Here is an 18575-nt window from a genome sequence, read left to right on the forward strand (position 1 = left end):
TGGATTCTTCAGAGTACATTTTTTTGTATGCCCTCTGGCGGTTCGGAAAATAATGCAACGAACAGAGCACCAAGCATATACGCCTTTGCACATGCTTTTGTGGAAGTGACACTTAAATGTCATGGTGAAAACTCTGTGCAGAAGATGTACAGCAGTGCTCTGGTTGTGAGACGCGAGCATCCAGATCTACTAGAAGTTTTGAAGTTTTAAAGATGTGGCTAGGTATCAACCTTTTCCCTTGCAACACTTTCAGGCAAAGCTAGTGATTCATTGTGAAGGAAGAATATCATGATGCGTCTTAATTTTTCATCCATCTAAATATATGTCCTTCATTTTTTTTGCAACCAATGAAGGAGATGATAACCCAATACAGCTGAAAATGCCTTAAATCTAAATAAAGTTGTGGCTGCTACTCACATAAAGAATGGGGATGATGGAAGGGTCGTCCCTACGAATGATGTTGGGGACATATTCAGCCTTCGGGACCTTGGAAGATATCAGCTATGGAAAATAGGACATACGCAGAGAAATATTAAAACCCTTGGCTGCATGACAGAGATACTTCGGTTGACTTCAAAAATCAAATTGTAAATTGATTGCCGAGATCAGCACCATGATTTTAGGTGGGATGAAGTCCTCTCCTTCACAGGCCGCCCTCTCCAGCTCCCTCTCCTCCTCCCAGCCGGCGTCCTCGTCCGGCCCTTCATCTAGAGTCCCTGAGGAGCTCTGAAGCTCGCCACCTGGCTCACACACAAACGCACACGCACACACACACACATAAACAGGAACAAAGGGCGAGATGAAAGGATAGCACACAAACGAGATTAGAGAGGAGCATGTTCCATTTTAAAAGCGCTGCACCTGTTATTTTATTTTTCCAGCACAGAGGGGGAGGAACGGAGGAGAGTTCAAATCAGACGTCAGACGAGACAAAACGACACAATAACGCTAGCCTTGTGCATCCAGGCGGCTATGACAAACACAGCAACAGGCAGATGGACAACCAGGTTGAAAGATGAGGGTGGCTGAGTGATGGATGGTCAAAAAGATAGGAGTGGAGACATTCAGATAAACTGTAGACACACAATGACAGTCAAAAACTACAATGACAGAGTGCACGACTGCGGTCGAATAGTCTTAATTCTTTAGTTGGTTCCTATAGACTGAAATAAGTGTCAGCTGTGACTAAATGTTCCCTTGCCTATCTCCTTTAGCATAGGGAACACTGGACCATCCTTTACCAAAGGGAAGGATGTGATGCCGTCCCACAATTCCGGCGTTGCTGTTTAATTGTACAGTATGGATAAATTGATATTATCATTCTTAGGTGGTGATATTGTAATTTGGACAGGTATCCTTACTCGAATTGTATGGCATTAAGTTTGTCACTGTACTTTGCCTAGTGTAAGTGCAGTCGGATGCTTGTAGCCCTCCGGTTATCTTTTCCTAAGTCCTTATGAACTCTCCTTTACATCTTTCCTTGACCTCATGACGTTTTCCATCGACGTCAAGGAAAAGTGGTTAGGAAAAGACTTAAGGACGTCCTTTTTTTGACTATTCGACCTCAGCCCATGTGTCAGGGTGCCTCTGTCAGTCTGTGTGGGTGTACATTCATGTGTGTTTGATTTGTCTGTAACATTGATCATTTGTATGTTCTGTGTATGTCATTGTATATTCTGTGATGTGTGATGTGCATTTTTAAGTTAATACATTTGTGTTAGCGAAAGAATGCATCCAAAGTCATGTGCTCATGTGTTTATGTGTGTGAATAAGTATCTGTATAAAAGCATGTATATTCTATGTAGAGTAAGTAATTATATTTATATATTGTATGGTATTTAGTTTGTGTGTGCGTGAGTGATTGAGAGAGCGTCCACTCACTGTCTCTGGAGTCATGCAGTGAGTCGGGCTTGACGGGGGTCGGGTCACTCCACGAGCGGCTGAAACTCTTGGCTCGGCGGTCGGCAAAGGCTGATGGAGTCGGGGGGGAAGAGTGTCACTCTCACTCACACACACTCTCTTAATGATCATCAACCCCAGATATCACGGGTTCCATCTTGTTGACCCAATGTGTGTGAAGAATATTCCCCTTTTTCCTTGCCTTAGTGCTTTATGGTTACATGTGGTAATTCAATAATAGTTAACAGATTTTTATTGAAAATATATTGTGTTGCAATGACAGTACTGCTTTATTTTTGTAATTAAATTTGTTGTATAAATAATTGTCCCATCTTGTTGCAGTGATGTAAAGGTGTACTTCAGGGTGTGTCAGTACATCGTGACATCACTGTTGGGTGTGGTTACAGGTGCATTGTGATTATTTTTTCTCGGTTTATCAATAAAGATTTGGCGAGAAAATATAAATATAATGAAAGGTGGCTGTCTCCAACGCATATTGAAGTATCGCAATCAAAAATTTGAAATGTTTGAAAATACAGTTTGTTTTTTGCGCTAATAAATAAGATACGAAAACGTCTTTCCGCAAAAAATGTTTCTCACATAACTGATCAGCTTTTGTTGAGCAGTTTCTGGTAATATATACGTTGCAGGCCTATTACAGCCATGCATAGTCTAACCTTTACGGCAACTTCTGACAAAACAGGCATGTTTTTTCACTGGAAATGTGCCTAATGTGCATTTCTTTTTTGCTTCTTTTCAAAAGTTTGCTTGAAATTTGCCCCACAAATGAATGGAGACATGGCTAGAGATATATTCAATTCCCTCGTGTTATAGAAAATGGCCTTTGAATTTTACAGCACACGATCAATATCATAAAAACAACACAATTATTTTTCTAAAGCAAAAATGGCAGACACACACTGACATACACACACCGGTCTAAACACTTCAGTGTAGACATTTCAAATCACCATCAAGGTAGATTTTAAGGAATAAGGTTTCGATGGCATGTCTGATTCATAAACATACTCAAACACAATATTCCTATCAACATGCCTAGCACTGCTGCGCCATGCATAAAGCACAAATAAATTCCGATGTTATGGTTCACACTTGTGAGCATTAATGCATGAAAATGCACTGACACCAGCACACTGTACACACATGCATAGAGACAGATGTGAAGACTTACTCTGGACCTTCATCCTGCGGCTGCCCACCACCCTGAGGTGCTTTCGGAAATTTCTACCATTTTAAGGGAAGAGAAGAAGACAGAGAAATCAAGAATTATGGACAGAACAGAGCTGAAGAATTATAGAATATTTCCTATTTACAGACACAGATGCATAGAAAACACAGGGGTCACAAGTCTAGCCAGAGCTTTGACAAGAAGATTGGTACCAAAATCAGCTCTGAGGCTCCAGTAGCACACGCTAATGGGTTAGCATACATTATGCTAAAGCATACCTAAAAGTACCTAATGATGTATTTTTCTTTCTGAAAGAAAATAAACTCTGCAATACCCTAATCATTTGGCAGAAAATAAGTATTTCATTTTCTGCACAATTTAACTTTTTTTAAAATATAAATAAAAAGTCCAATATAGAAAATACCACGTGTGTATTTTACTTTTGTCACACAAATCAAGCAACGTCATTTCCAGCTTCCTGGATACAAAACAGTATGCAACTTGAGAAACTGATTAAAATCATTTTTATTGGCCAGCTGCTGGAATAACATTTTTTCATCAAGATGGGCTTGAAGTTTCTTTTTTTCCTTTAACCCAATTAACTAATGACAATAACAAACGATAACACATTTCATAACGTCTTACCCCCTTTACACCTTGCCTGAAAATGTGTTCTGGGGTTTTCAGATTGCATTTGGAAAGTAATTCTTATACCGCCAGTAGACCACATGAAAGTACGGGTCAACTGTGATCCGATTGGCCAAACCATCTCTGGAGAAGGTCAGTGATGCATTACTTTAATCAAGTACTTTAAGTTGGACTGACTATCTGGTCTCAATGTGGACACCAGAGACACACAATAATACCAATTGTAAATGTAGCCAGGTTAAATCACTCATATTATCTGGATATGAGTCACATTTTAATACAAGGAGTAAAGTCGGTCTGTGATAATCACTTTACATACTGTGTGCTAACATGTTAGCATTTAAAGAGGACATAACTATCTATCTAATAGTGAGGTGGTTTTGGTGCCAGTCCTTTGATTATACATCAGACCAGACTCTCAAGAAGTCAGTGAAGTGCTTTACATTAAGAGTGTTTGAAGTTATTTTATATTTTCACTCTTTTCTTTATAATGCCACCGCTGCACAACAATAAATAAAGTATTGGACAAATTAAAATGTTGAACTACTGATGGCTCTAAATAAAAAGGCAGAGGATCATCAAAGTTATTACAATTTATTCTGAAGGGAACATGAATGTCTGAACCAAATTCCATAGCAATCCGGTAATTGTTGAAAATGATCCATCCTCACGGTGCCGCTTTCGGAAAAGGGGATTGTCCTTAGGATTTATCATCCAGGAATCATGAATGCTTCTACAAAATGTTGTGTCAATCCATCCAGTAATAGTTTAGATATTTCTATAGGTAAGTAAAAAACTATGATCTGCTGGTGTCGCAAGAGAAGTCAGTGGATCACCAAAGTCTGTAGGCTTCATCCTCTGGGGACCGAGAATGTCTCGACCAAATTTGATGGCAATTCATCAAATTGCTGTTAAGGCATTTCAGTCTGGACCAGCGTGGTGGACCAATCAACTGAGGGACCAAGAGACCGACATTGCAATCTTTAGCATGGCTAGAAACATTTGGAACAACTGCCATAAAACGATAATATAATCATCTTATTATGAATTTGGCAATGCTCAAAAGAATGCTGCATCTCACTGCAAATGTCAAGTGCTGTGTTCTCTTTTATGGAGAAAAAAGTTACATCTCATGTTATGTTAAATTTGGCACTCTTAAAGTGAAGCGACAGAATGAAACCAGGAACTTCTTGCACAATTTTTTTAACCAAGTTGCTGTTATTATTTCAATACAAATTAACTCTTTAAATTAAATCAATGTATTTAATTGTTCCATTTTGTAAAGCTATTAAAACGGTGTTTAAAACCAGCCTTATATTTTTAGAATGAATGCCACTCACGTCCACACAGTAAGGCATACAGCTTATTAATTAAGCACTGGTAACAGATTGGTACTCTGTATCAGCTGATGCCAAAAGCCCAGGTATCGGCATCGGGAACGAAACAGTCGGATCTGTGCACCTCTACCATGCGGGCTATACAGTTTGTAAAAACAAGAACCTTAAAAGGACAGTTCACCCCAAAATCAATAATGCATATTTCTTTTTGCTTTTAGTGCTTTTCATCAATCTAGATGGAAAAATTTGATTAGACTAGTTTTGGAGATATCTGCCATAGAGATTTGTCAGGGATGACGTGCTTAGGTAGGTGAAGGAAATGCAGTAGTCCAACTTGGATGATAAATAAGCCTGATATTAGATACATTTAAGTATTTGCTAATTATATGTGATAGGGAAGCATATGCAAAGCAAATTATATAGGACCCAAGACGGAACCCTGAGGCACACCACATGAAAGAGCAGCAGTTTTAGACATGTAGGGACCAAGTGATGCAGAAAAACCCAGAGGCAATCAACAACTGCCTAAGCCTTTCAGTCAGGATGCTGTGATCTACAGTATCAAATGCTGCACTAAGATCCATAAACACCAAAACAGAGCATTCACCAACATCAGAAGACATCATTAAGTCTTCGGAGACGAGAAGAGCAATTTTAGTGGAATGCTTCTTACAGAAACCAGATTGGAATTTATCTAAAATGCTGTTTGCAGTCAAGAAAGCAGGGAGCTGTTTGGCAACAACTTCCTCTAAAAATGTTGAGATAAGAAACAGATTAGATATGCAGATCCTACAGGTTTAGGGAAGATGGATAAAGGTTTTGTTTTTGTTTTTTTCAGAAGAGGCTGAACAACTGCATGCTTAATATAAACTGGAACACTACCAGATTGCAACAGGATTTCAAAAAATATACCAGTTATGGACCAAAAGACCCAAGTGCATTCTTAAGCATTTCTGTTTTGAAATATCTGGTTGAAGTCAAACACAAACAGCCAGAACAGTGCTGAAAGTGATATAAAACTGTTAAACTGAATGTCAGTGCACTTTTAGTTGAAACATCTGGTACTGACAGCGCACAGCTATCAAGGAAAACCTGTATTTTTGTAATATGCAAAATGATGATAGGCCTTGAAAGTGGTGAAACTGTTTAGAAAAAAAGACCTAAAGAGCATGACATTTTAATCATGTTTAGTCTTGCTGTATTTTCAGTCCAAAATTCAGAATTTTATCCTATTAGTCCTTAGTGTAAAAATGTCAACATGTGCAGATGAATCCTTGAGTTATGGCCAGGTCTTTGACTCAGTTCATCCTTGAGTCTAGGTGAACATTTGGCCAAATTCAAAATAATCTTTACCTTCAGGCATTTCTGAGTTATCGCCTTTACGAGAATGGAGCAGACGGGTGTACAGTAAGACGGCCAACCAGAAAACATAATGCCCCAGTCCACAGCAGTTGCCGGCATGGAGGTATAAAGGAAAAATGGATGGGCTACCTTGCACTACCTTTAATATATTACATGTTGTTAATGGACAGACAAAGAAACAATGAATCATTTTAGGATACTTTTTTCTTGTTATGAAGATGCTAACGGACCCAATTACACAGAATTGTTGAGTTTGCAGGCTCAGGGAGCTCTAAGGTGAACTAAAAAAATTGTAGTGATGTGAAATAAAGCTTCGAGAAACTGTGATGAGGTTTCGTGACAACTGATATGGCTGGTCCACAAACCCCGCAGCTCATTATTTTTAATAGGACCCACCTTTAGTCAGTTATTACTAACTTGTCCCATGCAGTCACTGTTGTTAATGCCACTCCGACAGACAACAGCAACGAGTTTCATTACTAAAAACCTCATGATATTGGGGGAATCTTAACCAAACAGCAGCAAGGTCCATAAAAGTGCAAAGCACACACCCTCCCACATGCGTTCACTCCAGCTATTTTGTATCCAAAGTTCAGTTTGGAGGCATTCCATAAGAAACAACGGTGACATGTCAGTGTTGATTGCAGGAGTCTTGAAGGCAGAGCCTAAAATAGCGGTATGACTCAGAGGCGAGGGGGATCCATCAGTCAGCCGGTGCAATATTTTCATACTGAGTAACACCAGCGCATCAAGACTACCGAGTCAAATTTAAGCTGGTGTGCGTACTCGAATACCCGCGTGTGTCTGCATCTATCTCACTCCACCCTCTCAATCCGTCCGTGACCTTACCAAAGAAAAATAAAAATGTCTTGCTTATTCGAACATGCATAATTCGATTTGGGGAACTAACTGAGCTGTACCTTTCTATTAAAAGCCTTGCCTTCTGAGAGTACACAGCCCTGAACACACACAAACAAACACACACACACACAAATACATAAAGAAATTAAATGCTTCTTAAAAACGTGCCACCCCCACACACACACACACAGGCTCAAACATGGAATGGCATGTCTCAGCCTTGGTGGATGTGAGGTTGTTGGCCAAATATTGATTGATTTGTTCACTTGGAGTGGCCGCCACGGAGCAGTGAGTATTGATAGACCCCACTAGCGCACTTCAGGGTTCAGTGAGGAACACTGGTTAAACACCACACACACACACACACACACACACACACACACACACACACACACACACACACACACACACACACACACACACACACACACACACACACACACACACACACACGCACACACACACACACAACTGTCAGGAGGAGTGCAAGGAATCTTCCTTTCCTGTGTGAAAGCATTGAAAGACAAAGCTAGAGAGAGGAGACTTGATTAAAGAAATCTGCCCTTAACATAACATAATTTCACTTTTAATCAGATCTAAGTCAAGTCAAGTTTATTGATTAGTCTTTCTCTTGCCTGCTGTAGACAGTGGTGTTGGTTATAACATGTATTTGTATCCCTTAGTTGTCTATCAGGAGCGGTACACACCAAATGACCATTGATGAAAAGTGTGATGGTTCTAGCAGTGGATTGTGCTGTATTTACATTACATTACATGAGCCACAACGTTAAGTATCCCTACCAACCAACGTTGTAGGTGCAGTTTTGCCAGTTTGCAGCGTTATTATGAATCCCACTGCTCTTCTTGGAAAGACCCGCCCTGTGCAGCATTCAAACACGATGATTGGCCAGGCGTCAATGCTCGCCGAGGTACCAGTAACCTGATTTGTTCGGGTCCTCTTCCCTGACCAACGTGCTATCCTGACCCTTACCACTCAAGGTCAATTCCTAACCTTAACCAATCGTCTCTGCCTCAACCAGATACACAGGGCAGGTCTCGCCAAGAAGAGCAGTGGGACAGCCTGCATTAGAATGGTAGTGATAACCATTGATAGCGCCCATTCAATCGGCTGATAACCTTTAAAATGGGTGCAATGAACTTCAAAGAATGAATCGTTTCTAATTGTCCAGCTTGCATCAGTAGAATCAATTATATCATTAATAATTATTGTAATAAACTGCTGGGAAACCCTGAAATAAAACTAACAATAATAATGACTAAATGTGATCCATATCCTCTCCTGGTCCCAAACACACGATGGCTGGTTTGACTATCAAACAGATATAACATTGCATTCTGTTTGGTATATTGAGGTCTTAAAAATTCACCGTCATGTGCATTTCTACAGCGCTTATTACATCAGTACACGACCACGTCACATTACTGCCAATAAAACTCAATATTCGAGTTTCAAATGAAAAGCCTACCAGCAACAGGAGGTAATAACAAGCTGCTGAATTATCTCTGCTTGAAGTGTTGACTTTCACCAACAGGAGTTTAACAGGGATAGAACATAAAGAAAGTAGAAGGCATGGTTCTATACGTAGAAATTAGCTTAAACATCAGCCAAGCAGGTTATTGAGAAAAAAAGAGGTTTTTAGATCTAATATGAAAAGAGGGCTATTTCTTTTTACTGTGTCATATAGAACTGTCACAGGGACGTTTAGCACCACACAGGACAGAACAGGACGGCCAGGACACGGTACCTCTCCATCACGGTGGCTGCCTCCTGCTCTCTTTTCCGCCTTTTTCTCTCAGCAATGCCTCGGAAAGCCCTGCCGGGACGTCAAAGGGTTAAGTGGATTTTTGCGTGGGCAAATCATATTCTAAGTTTTCTTTTTTTAAGCTGCACCACAGAATTTTGTCGGAACCCAAACTGACCCAATGGGTTAGAACTCTCTTTACAGAACTTACCTGATTTATCTAGGAAATCGTTTATCCTGTAGTCCGAACACTTTTGGTTTGGAGCTACAGTTGTTTTTTTTTCTTTTTTACTGAAATGTGACAAAGTTGAGATAAATTTACCAGATTTGAGCCCTTTGGGTCCAGTTGGGTTTCGGGCATAAATATGAGGTTCCAGTTAGGTGGGGCTGGGGCAACAATAGAGGGGTTCAAAGGTGAGGAGATTGGAGTCCATAAGGGTTAGTGAGGGGTTTAGAGTAGTTAGAGTTAGCAGCACAGGGACGTTGTGTCCACCAGAGGACATGTTTATATTCTCAAGAAGTACACACACACACACGCACAAATACACCAGGACCACAATGCAAGATAGGGATCCACAGGAAGAGACACTGAGGAGTACCAAGAAACCCACCCTGCCTATCCAACGTGAGTTCACTAAATTATTTAGTGATTAGCCAACCGATTCCTAAACAATACTTAAACTTATCTTATATATGTGCCGTCTTTGTATCTGATTACTTCTCATTCTGTCAGTGTGTATGTTGGTGAGCCTTGGTGTGCCTTTCCCAGAGGGGCCCATAATGGCTGTGACAGGATGTCAGACGTAATGAGAGTCTTTCGTGACAACGTATGTCAGCTTGTGACTGACAACAGATGGACAGCTGATGAGCCTGTTGGAACGAGAAACAATGGGCCCAAGTCACTGGAGCCCGTGTAGCGCTTATTATCTGATAGCTCTAGCGTCTGCACTACTGTTACAGGTCGTGATGGAGCCCCCCCCCCCTGAGCTCCATCACTTTCCTGTCCCCCCTCCCTGAAGAACAGGAACATGTCTTGGCCTGTTGCTACTACCACCATCTGCCGTAATCAGAAACTGTAAAAAGCTGAGAGCCCTCCAAATAAAAACCAAGTGGTTAGGGAAAAAAAACAAAAAAAAAACAGTGTAGGCTGGTAAACATTTCGTCAATACCCCTGTTTGTTTGTGGCCATTATACGACTCTGCTTCGTATGGGGATGTCTTTGTGATGTTAACTTGCAACAGGTTCAGAAATACTGCCATTTTCTATACAGAGTCATGTATTAACTTAAAATTAAATCATGAATTAACCAAAAATGAAGAGCAACAAGTTGAACCTATTATAACACTAGCTGAGTTTAACTCACATTTACTTAAATATTACGATACTGTATTGGGGTATATTACTTTACCGAGGATGAAAATAAGCCACAAGATCTAACTGTCATAAGCAACTATTACTAACTGTGTTGAAGTATTAATATATATAATAATTAGAAATAGTCTCACAGTGCAAAAGTTTTGATAGCTGAGTAATGATACTGCTGTCCAATGCTTTACATACTGTAAGTGTGCACTATGCAAAATGTTTTTCCCTGATACTGAATCTGAAACCTTCAGCCAGTGTTTATATATTTATATTTATTTTAGTAGTTTTTATTTTTATTTTATATTAAAAAGGTCACTCAATATATATTTCATATTGCTGTGTAAATATCTCCTTCAAACAAACTGCATTACTTGTTGAAGTAGTTTCTTGCCACAAATGTAACTTTTAAAAGATTATATTTGAACAAATCATGATAAAGCTGTTACTTCTAGAATTGCCCAAAACTAAGAATAACTGAATATTGCTTGAACGCGTCAAAATGTAAATCAATGCAACCTCATCTTAGAACCACTCTGTGTACAAAACCATGAAGTCCACGTTCTATATTTCCAAGTTTTTAAATAAAACAGAGTGGTGCGTCTTATTTATACTTTGAAGAAACCATCTTATCATAATTAGTACAGACGTCAACATGTGCACCCTCTCCTTTTTACCTCCCCCTCTGTCAGGAGATTACCTCACCAGGGGTAGAGCGTATAGAGCACCCAAGTCAGTAGTTAGCTGGAGACCAAGCTGTGGATTGTTTTCTTCGTTCTGTCACTTTCAATTTAGTTCAATAAAGAAACTATCAAACTGAAAAACCTAGATGGCTACTGTAAACTACATGTGAAGATTCTACAGAAGTATTATTTTGACCGGCTCTAAGATTTTCAACGGTTAGGTTGAATTGAGTATAATTTTGCATTATTTAATAACTGATGGCTCTATATTTAGATTGGATGGACCCAGCCGTAGAGGTGAAATGCTGCCCCCTATTTGTCAGGAGCGTGTGGCCAGATCTTACACATTGCAGCTTTAAGGAACTACCACCATTAGGAGGAGCTACACCAACACCTCAACACTTCTTTGTCATCAGTGAATTTAGTATTGCTGATTTCCTTCCTACAGTACCCTGCCTTCCCTGCTCTGGGGTTGACTGTCGACTGGATCTATAACTTCAAACACTCAGTCCAACAGCCACTGAGGTTTTGAGAGGGGGCGGGGGGGTTAAGGACACAGCAGACTGAATAACACAAAGCCACAAGAGGAAAAGGGTTAAAAACATGTTACCCAACCAACAGAGTGAGGGAGAAAAAATAAGGAAGAGAGATGAGGAAGAACAGTGGGTGGCGGTTGAAAGAGTTACTCACGATATTCTACGGTCGTGGTTTGGAAAGCCGCCACATAGAGAGGAGAAGAAGAAGAAGAAGAGAGAGCACAAAATAAAAAAGAGAAGTCAGCAACAGGGCACTCACACATATCAGAGACTGCTTTATGTTGCAGCTCTCACTCTCAGAAGATCCAATCAGCAAAATGAAAAACACGACTCCAATGGAAAAAGTCCTGACTCAAATACTCAAAACTCAAAATGTCAGTGAGCAAGGACGTAATGATTGTCAATCTACTCAGGACACAAACATTGGATATCAATGGTGGAAAGAAGTGAGGGACAGCACAAGACAGATTATGATAATGCACATACCTATCTGATCGTATCAAAATGTGGGACTGCCTATGGACAATAGTTTGATCAATTCTACGCTAAATGTGTAATTAATCAAACTGCAACACACCCTTCATTTTAGAAGGGGAGAGACACTGACAGGCCAGTCGTTTTAATCAAAGGCCAGAGTCAGGCCCATGTATCAGTCTGACCTCGATAGGGACGGATGGAAACAGATGGAAAAAATGGGAGGAGAGAGGCACTGACATATGGGAGAGAGAAGAGGGAGCGTGGGAGAGACAAGAGGGAGAGATCACAAGGGGATGAGCTTTGTCTGTTTAAGGGCCATGATTATAAGATCTGGGTGACAGGTGATAATTAGCTCTTCACGAGGTGCGGAGGGTGCTTCCATGTGTGTGTGTGTGTGTGTGTGTGTGTGTGTGTGTGTGTGTGTGTGTGTGTGTGTGTGTGTGTGTGTTGGTGTATGTATGACCAACACACATTCAAGTTGACACGTTGATTGTTTGGTTTGGATCTTTAAATGGTCAAAAGCAAAGAACTGGTCACAGCAGTGTTTGAGAATAAAGAATAAATAGAAATCTTTATTATTTTTAAAGAGAATAAAGAAGGAAGACTTTTCCCTCACAATTAAATGTGTTGGTGTTTTATACATCTTAAGAATATAATCTAAATTCAGTTTGTAAAAGGAGTAAATACTGACCGAAAAATCGTCACTGGTCACATTAATCAAAGAGAATTCTTAAGAATGTTCTTGTAAATGTATCACTTTAATCTCAGAGAATATCCATGAAAAAAGTATATATTTAAGACTTTAACAGCAAAACACTGAGCTCTGTCAGCACTGTTTGCTTCTTTTGCGCTGTTAGCTCTGTTTGCATCGTTACATTTAAATTGGCACCATGTTGAGAGCCGTTTAGAGGCAATTGAAATGCTTTTTTAAATTTGTTCAGCACCTCTAATTTCAGAAATTACGAGTTTTTAATATTATAGTTTGCATAGAGTAAGAGCTTCTACGACCAAATATTTCACAAAGAAGCGTGGATGAACTTGGCTGTACCGCTCTCTGATGTGACCAGGCCTTTAAGTTTTACAAAAGCCAGTGAAATAGCACTCATCTGAAAACCTTCAGTTGAATCCTCAGAATAAAATTATTTTTAAGTGGTTAAGTAAATCATTTCTTTGCTACTTCTCAGAATAATGCTGTACATTGATAAGTGGTCATTTTCGAATTGGAAATTTGCAGGCTAATAGAAAGAAATAACATCGATCATTTCAAATAACTGTTTTCATGGAAGGGGATTTCTCCCAAACCTCTTTTAGGAAATCGTCCAGAGTCATCCATTATAAAACATTGACCATTAAGAAAATGACCATAAAAACAGCAATTTCCATGCAATTTTCAATAGAGATGTGCTAAAATAAGTAAATCATACAAATTCAGTTAATTCCAATTTAATGTCAGTTTGTAGTTTTGATTTTAAGCTTGAGTTGCACATTTTCAGCCAATTTTAAATCTAAAAAGAAAATTCAGTTTCAACATGTTTTATCATTATGGCAGCTTAATGTTTAAGAATACATAAAAACTCATTTGTCAAGAGAGTTTTCAATTTTCAAACATGAAAATCAACATTATTCTTATTAGTTATTTAATACTACATTATACTTAATCAAATTAAAACTTTAATTTCCATTCGGTTAAAAAAGTAATTTCATTATGAGCAGCCGATGACTTCCATTACTCAGAGATGAACATAAAAGGGGAATAACAGGAGTGGAATGATGACAAGTTGTAAAGGCTTCATGTATTGGCCAAACCAACAAGTGAGAAATGTGTGAATGCTCATTAAAATGTTTGTAGTAGAACACTACATTTGAGCTGCAAATCTTGGAAGGAAAAAGGCCGAGCCGTATCCTGCCAACACAGTGGTGGTGCATTAAGACACTGATGTAAGGGAGTGGGAGTGAAGGCGGTACTCCATGCCATACTCACGCCTGCATGGTGGTGGTGGCTGTCTGAAAGCTGAACATATTCTCTTTGGGGAACCAGCTATTAGGATTGTCCTCTGCAAACACACAACACAAAAGCAAGGCGTGGCGTCAGCGAGGAGAGCGTTACAATTAGTGGAGGAGGCTCGTGTGGTGTGAAACATCCGATGGTGAATGAGCCTAAAAAAAGACCTGTTGTACTGTTTTTTCTCTTAATATTTAGAATTGGCATCGTCTTTCACACCTATTACTTTACAAACTGTACGTATTGTCTTTCCTTACCCCTGTCATCAGTAGACGCTCTGTCCTCGCTGTACATCCTCTCCAGTTTCTTGCGTGGCTTCCCTCCATCCTGCAGCGAGGTGTCCAGGTCCAGGGAGCGCTGGCTTTGACACGGAGCCCGAATGCAAGCCACACAGTCCGGGGTGTAGTCCTCCCGCGACCCCCCTCTCCTCGTCCCCCAGTCCCGGATGTTGCTGGCACTCCCCGAGCTTTGCAGCGGCTGCGATGCAGGCGGATGGCCCCCGTGATGTTGGTGGGTGTGGTGATGGTTGCTGCGGTGATGGCTGCTACGGTGATGGCTGCCGCGGGTGGATGCCGCGGACGGCTGGCTGGTGCAGGACGGGTCGTGGTTGGCGGACACCGGGGCCTGGGACGGGGGCTGCTCCCTGGAGCCTTTCAGCACCTCCAGCTCCAGGCTCTCCTCGCTGCCTCGGCCCCCCAGGGTCATCCCTCCTTCCCTGGTGATGGTGTACACCCGGGCCGGCTTCACCACCACGATCTCCTCTGGGCCTCGGGCCCCCGGAGGGTCCTCCGTGGAGAGGCTGCGCTCAGCAGAGAGTCGACGTTTGGAGGGGCACAAGGGTGCTTGAGCCTGGAGGGTTTTTCCCTGACGCTGAGACTGTGGATGAGCACTGGGATTGGACTGGCTGGACTGGTTGGGTTTAGCTATGTGTAAGCAGTGGATCTGTGGTGTCAGATTGTTGTTGTGCAGGCGGCTGACGCCTGGAGAGTCGCAGTCCTGGCTGGGGAAGGTGTCAGACAATAGGTGATCTGGAGATAGAGAGAGAAAAAATGGCAATAAATGTCTCTAATTTATACAGATAAATACCTGAAAGATAAATGAACAGAGAGATTGTTTGTTTGGGATTCATAGCTTTGGCAGGAGAAGGGTAAACATTAGCGAGCCAGCAAAGCTTTTGGGAAGATGAGAAGGAAAAGCAGAGAGGTGGCTGAGTGATAATAAAAAGCAGGTGAGGACTGATTGGAAATGGACGAGCTGAGAAATAAAAAAAAATCCAGCCCGTAGGGTCATGAAGGATAGATGCTCCTCCACACAGACTGAGCAGCTGCAGGCAGTGTTTTTTTCACGCTATCTGTTCTGTGGATAAACAAGTTTGAGACAAAAGTGGCACAGCAAAGTTCATCCGTGCATCCCTGTGAAAAATATGTGTTGCTCGAGGGGCTTATTGGTGAACTACTGCAGCTGGAAAGCTCATTTACACACACTACTTCGCCAAACCTCACAGGTTCATAAGATTCTTCACATAAGATTCTTCAAAGTAGTTGAATGAGAAGGTGTGTCCAAACTTTTGACTGGTACTGTATATACACATATATATACACACACACACATATATTTATATATGTGTATATATATATCATTTATATATATATATATATATATATATATATATATATATGCTCTATTATATCCCTATATTTTCACTTCTGCACTATTTTATGTTGTAGATAAAACGGCTGCTTTTTCCTCAAGCCAGCCCAAATTTTGGGGATAATATTCACTTACATTTTGCCACTACAGTGTGTCTGGCGTTTTTGGTGTTCAGTGTTTGGTGCTAAGATAATGATTGTAATGAATCACCTACCTGCTCCGTTGCGGTTCTCTGGATTGGTGTTGGACAGGTATTCTCCAAAAGCTCTGGCTGCTCTGTAGAGAAGAAATAAATTGCAGCAGTTAACCCTTGAGCCCCACTGCTCACTGATATTGTCAAACACAGAGAGGTGACTCACAAACTGTCAGGACTCTCTCCACATAAACAATCCGTTCTGACTTTTTTTTTTATCTGCGAGGCCTCTTGGTGGGTGGCTGTCATCACATACTAGCAGTTGAGTTTATTACGCTTTGTGACTGTCCTGAATACGTACTCTGTAACAGCGTGTTCTAGAGAACTGTGAGACAGCTTGGAAGTTACAGCTTGCCTCCCCTGCACAGCTGACGGGCCCCATAGGGGACGGCGACTCTGCATGCGGTAGCCATAAAGCCAGGAAATAAACCCAGGCCCGTATATACATGTGATGAAAGCACACATATTGGCAGGAACGGTGAGGACCTGGCGTGTGGTGCAGAGAATCTATGTGGCAGACTGTCTCTAGTTTATAGAACATAATGAGAGGACTCTTCAGTGTAATGCTACTCACGCAATTCTCTCCGCACTGCTGCTGTCAGGCTTTACCAAAAATGACCCTTTTTGGACTAAAACATAAGAGGTTTAATGGATGTTTTGTCCAAATCCACTTGCATGTTCAGTATTGGTGGTCACAGAATATCAAAATAGCAATGTCTGCACTGCTTAAGGACCTAAACTGGGTCCTGTTGTGCTAAAGCCATGACAGAAACAAAGAAGGGACAGAAGTTCAATGTGCCAACTCTGAAATAATTGCAATAAACAATATTAGAGTCCTTTTAAGAACATTTTATGCCACTGATATCATGATAATATAATATAATAATACAGCCTTTCAAAAGAGCAATAAACATTTAATTCTAAAGAATATTCAGACATTGAATGTGAATAAATGTGAAATATCCTAAATAAAATAAAACCCAACAAAGGCTCATTCATGTTGATGGGCTCTCCTCTCTCATTCAGCTTAAGGACAAAATGTTCCCACACTGTATCTGTGGAGTGCAGCTTTGAAACCACGTCCATTCAACTTGTTCATAAAACAGAGAGTGAAACGTGTCTCAGCAAGTTTTTTTTATGTTCATTCTGTGCTGTGAAAAAAACCTTTTACTGCCCACAATCGTACAATATAACTGAAAGCCCTGCTGTTTGTTCTGGCACCATGTTGGCAAAAATGTTGGAGACCTTCTTATGTAGACAAACACTCATGTAAACACAACAGGCATTATGGAGGTCAGCAAAAATGATGCCCGTCATGTCCATATATTCTACGATAAGTTGATAACGTAAATATGATTAGGTCATGTCTATATATCGTTCCATAAGTCGATAACATAAAAATGATTGAGGTCATGTTCATATATATCGTATAATAAGTCGATAACGTAAAAATTACTGTGGTCATTATCATATGCTGTACTTAACGTTTATAACATAAACATCATCTAGATCATTTCCATTTATATCTTAAAGTTGATAACGTAAAAGTAATTAAGGTCTCGTTCATCATATCGCATATCGTACCATAAGGCATGAACTTATGATATAGGTTATTTTCATATACATCGTACAATAAGACGATAACGTAAAAATGATTGAGGTCATGTCCATTTATATCGTACAATAAGTCGATAAACGTAAAAATTATCAAAGTCATGCCCATATTTCGTACTTTCTGAGCTGAAGATAGTTAGCCTAGAAATGTAGCTTCCACTTTCTGAATGGACTACAAACATAACGATTGGTCATTCCATTTGCTGAATGTTGTTGTAGGGAGACAGATGTCATGAATCACTAAACAGCGGGGGTCCTGTATGAACGTTTGTAGGCTTTACAGGATAAAACACTTTTAACTCTCCTTTGAAAAGTAGAAAATGCCTCACAATAGCTGCAGCATCATTATTCTGTACTTTATAGTTTCGAAGACAATAACTAAGGAGCCGCCAAATATCAGTCCAACTTATCTTAGAATAGTGATATCCAGACTCTTCATTGCTCACCTAAACTGACACGAGATCCATTACAATCAGCTGTAGTACTATAGTGTGTAATGTTTTGTTTCATAGCCAGATACAGATCTCTCCTGTTGAAACACCCACACACTTATAATACAGGTCATAAAAGATATCACACACACACGCACACGCACACACACACAACGATTAAAGCCTGTAATCACTTTCCTCCCACTCCCTCCGACCTGGCGTTCCTGCCATCTGCACACGAGGATACACGGACACTAAGAAATAAGAAAATGGGCTGCACACACACAAATTACACTTTCTACATGCACACAGGGCTGAATCTCAGGGGGGAGCTGCAGGGAAATGGAATTGCTGTGTTGTTGCTGTGGCCTACATGCTACGACACCCTAAGTAACTCAATGTAAGAGGGCACGTGCAGCGCACACCGTGAAAACTCCCCTCCAAGCCTAGATGGTGGAGGAGAGGAGGAGGAGGAGGAGGAGGAGGAGGAGGGCATGAGGAAGAAAAGGCAATCATCTCCAATCTATCGGTTTCAATAAATATTCCATACGCTAAGCTGGGAGTAGAA

General features: G+C 40.6%; 1 protein-coding gene across 1 annotated transcript in view; it reads right to left on the reverse strand.

Annotated features, from left to right (window-relative positions):
* Positions 1-18575, reverse strand: part of nsmfb (NMDA receptor synaptonuclear signaling and neuronal migration factor b) — a 44705-nt gene that overhangs the window by 14133 nt on the left and 11997 nt on the right. The window contains exons 2-10 of the mRNA XM_054611401.1: positions 15984-16045; positions 14377-15147; positions 14099-14171; positions 11795-11800; positions 9063-9131; positions 3092-3144; positions 1882-1971; positions 613-740; positions 418-501 (exon numbers count right to left, since the gene is read on the reverse strand). Of these exons, the coding sequence (XP_054467376.1) occupies positions 418-501; positions 613-740; positions 1882-1971; positions 3092-3144; positions 9063-9131; positions 11795-11800; positions 14099-14171; positions 14377-15147; positions 15984-16045 (1336 nt within the window). The remainder of the gene's footprint in view (positions 1-417; positions 502-612; positions 741-1881; positions 1972-3091; positions 3145-9062; positions 9132-11794; positions 11801-14098; positions 14172-14376; positions 15148-15983; positions 16046-18575) is intronic.

The sequence above is a fragment of the Anoplopoma fimbria genome, chromosome 13 (genome assembly GCF_027596085.1).
Source record: "Anoplopoma fimbria isolate UVic2021 breed Golden Eagle Sablefish chromosome 13, Afim_UVic_2022, whole genome shotgun sequence".
NCBI lineage: Eukaryota > Metazoa > Chordata > Actinopteri > Perciformes > Anoplopomatidae > Anoplopoma > Anoplopoma fimbria.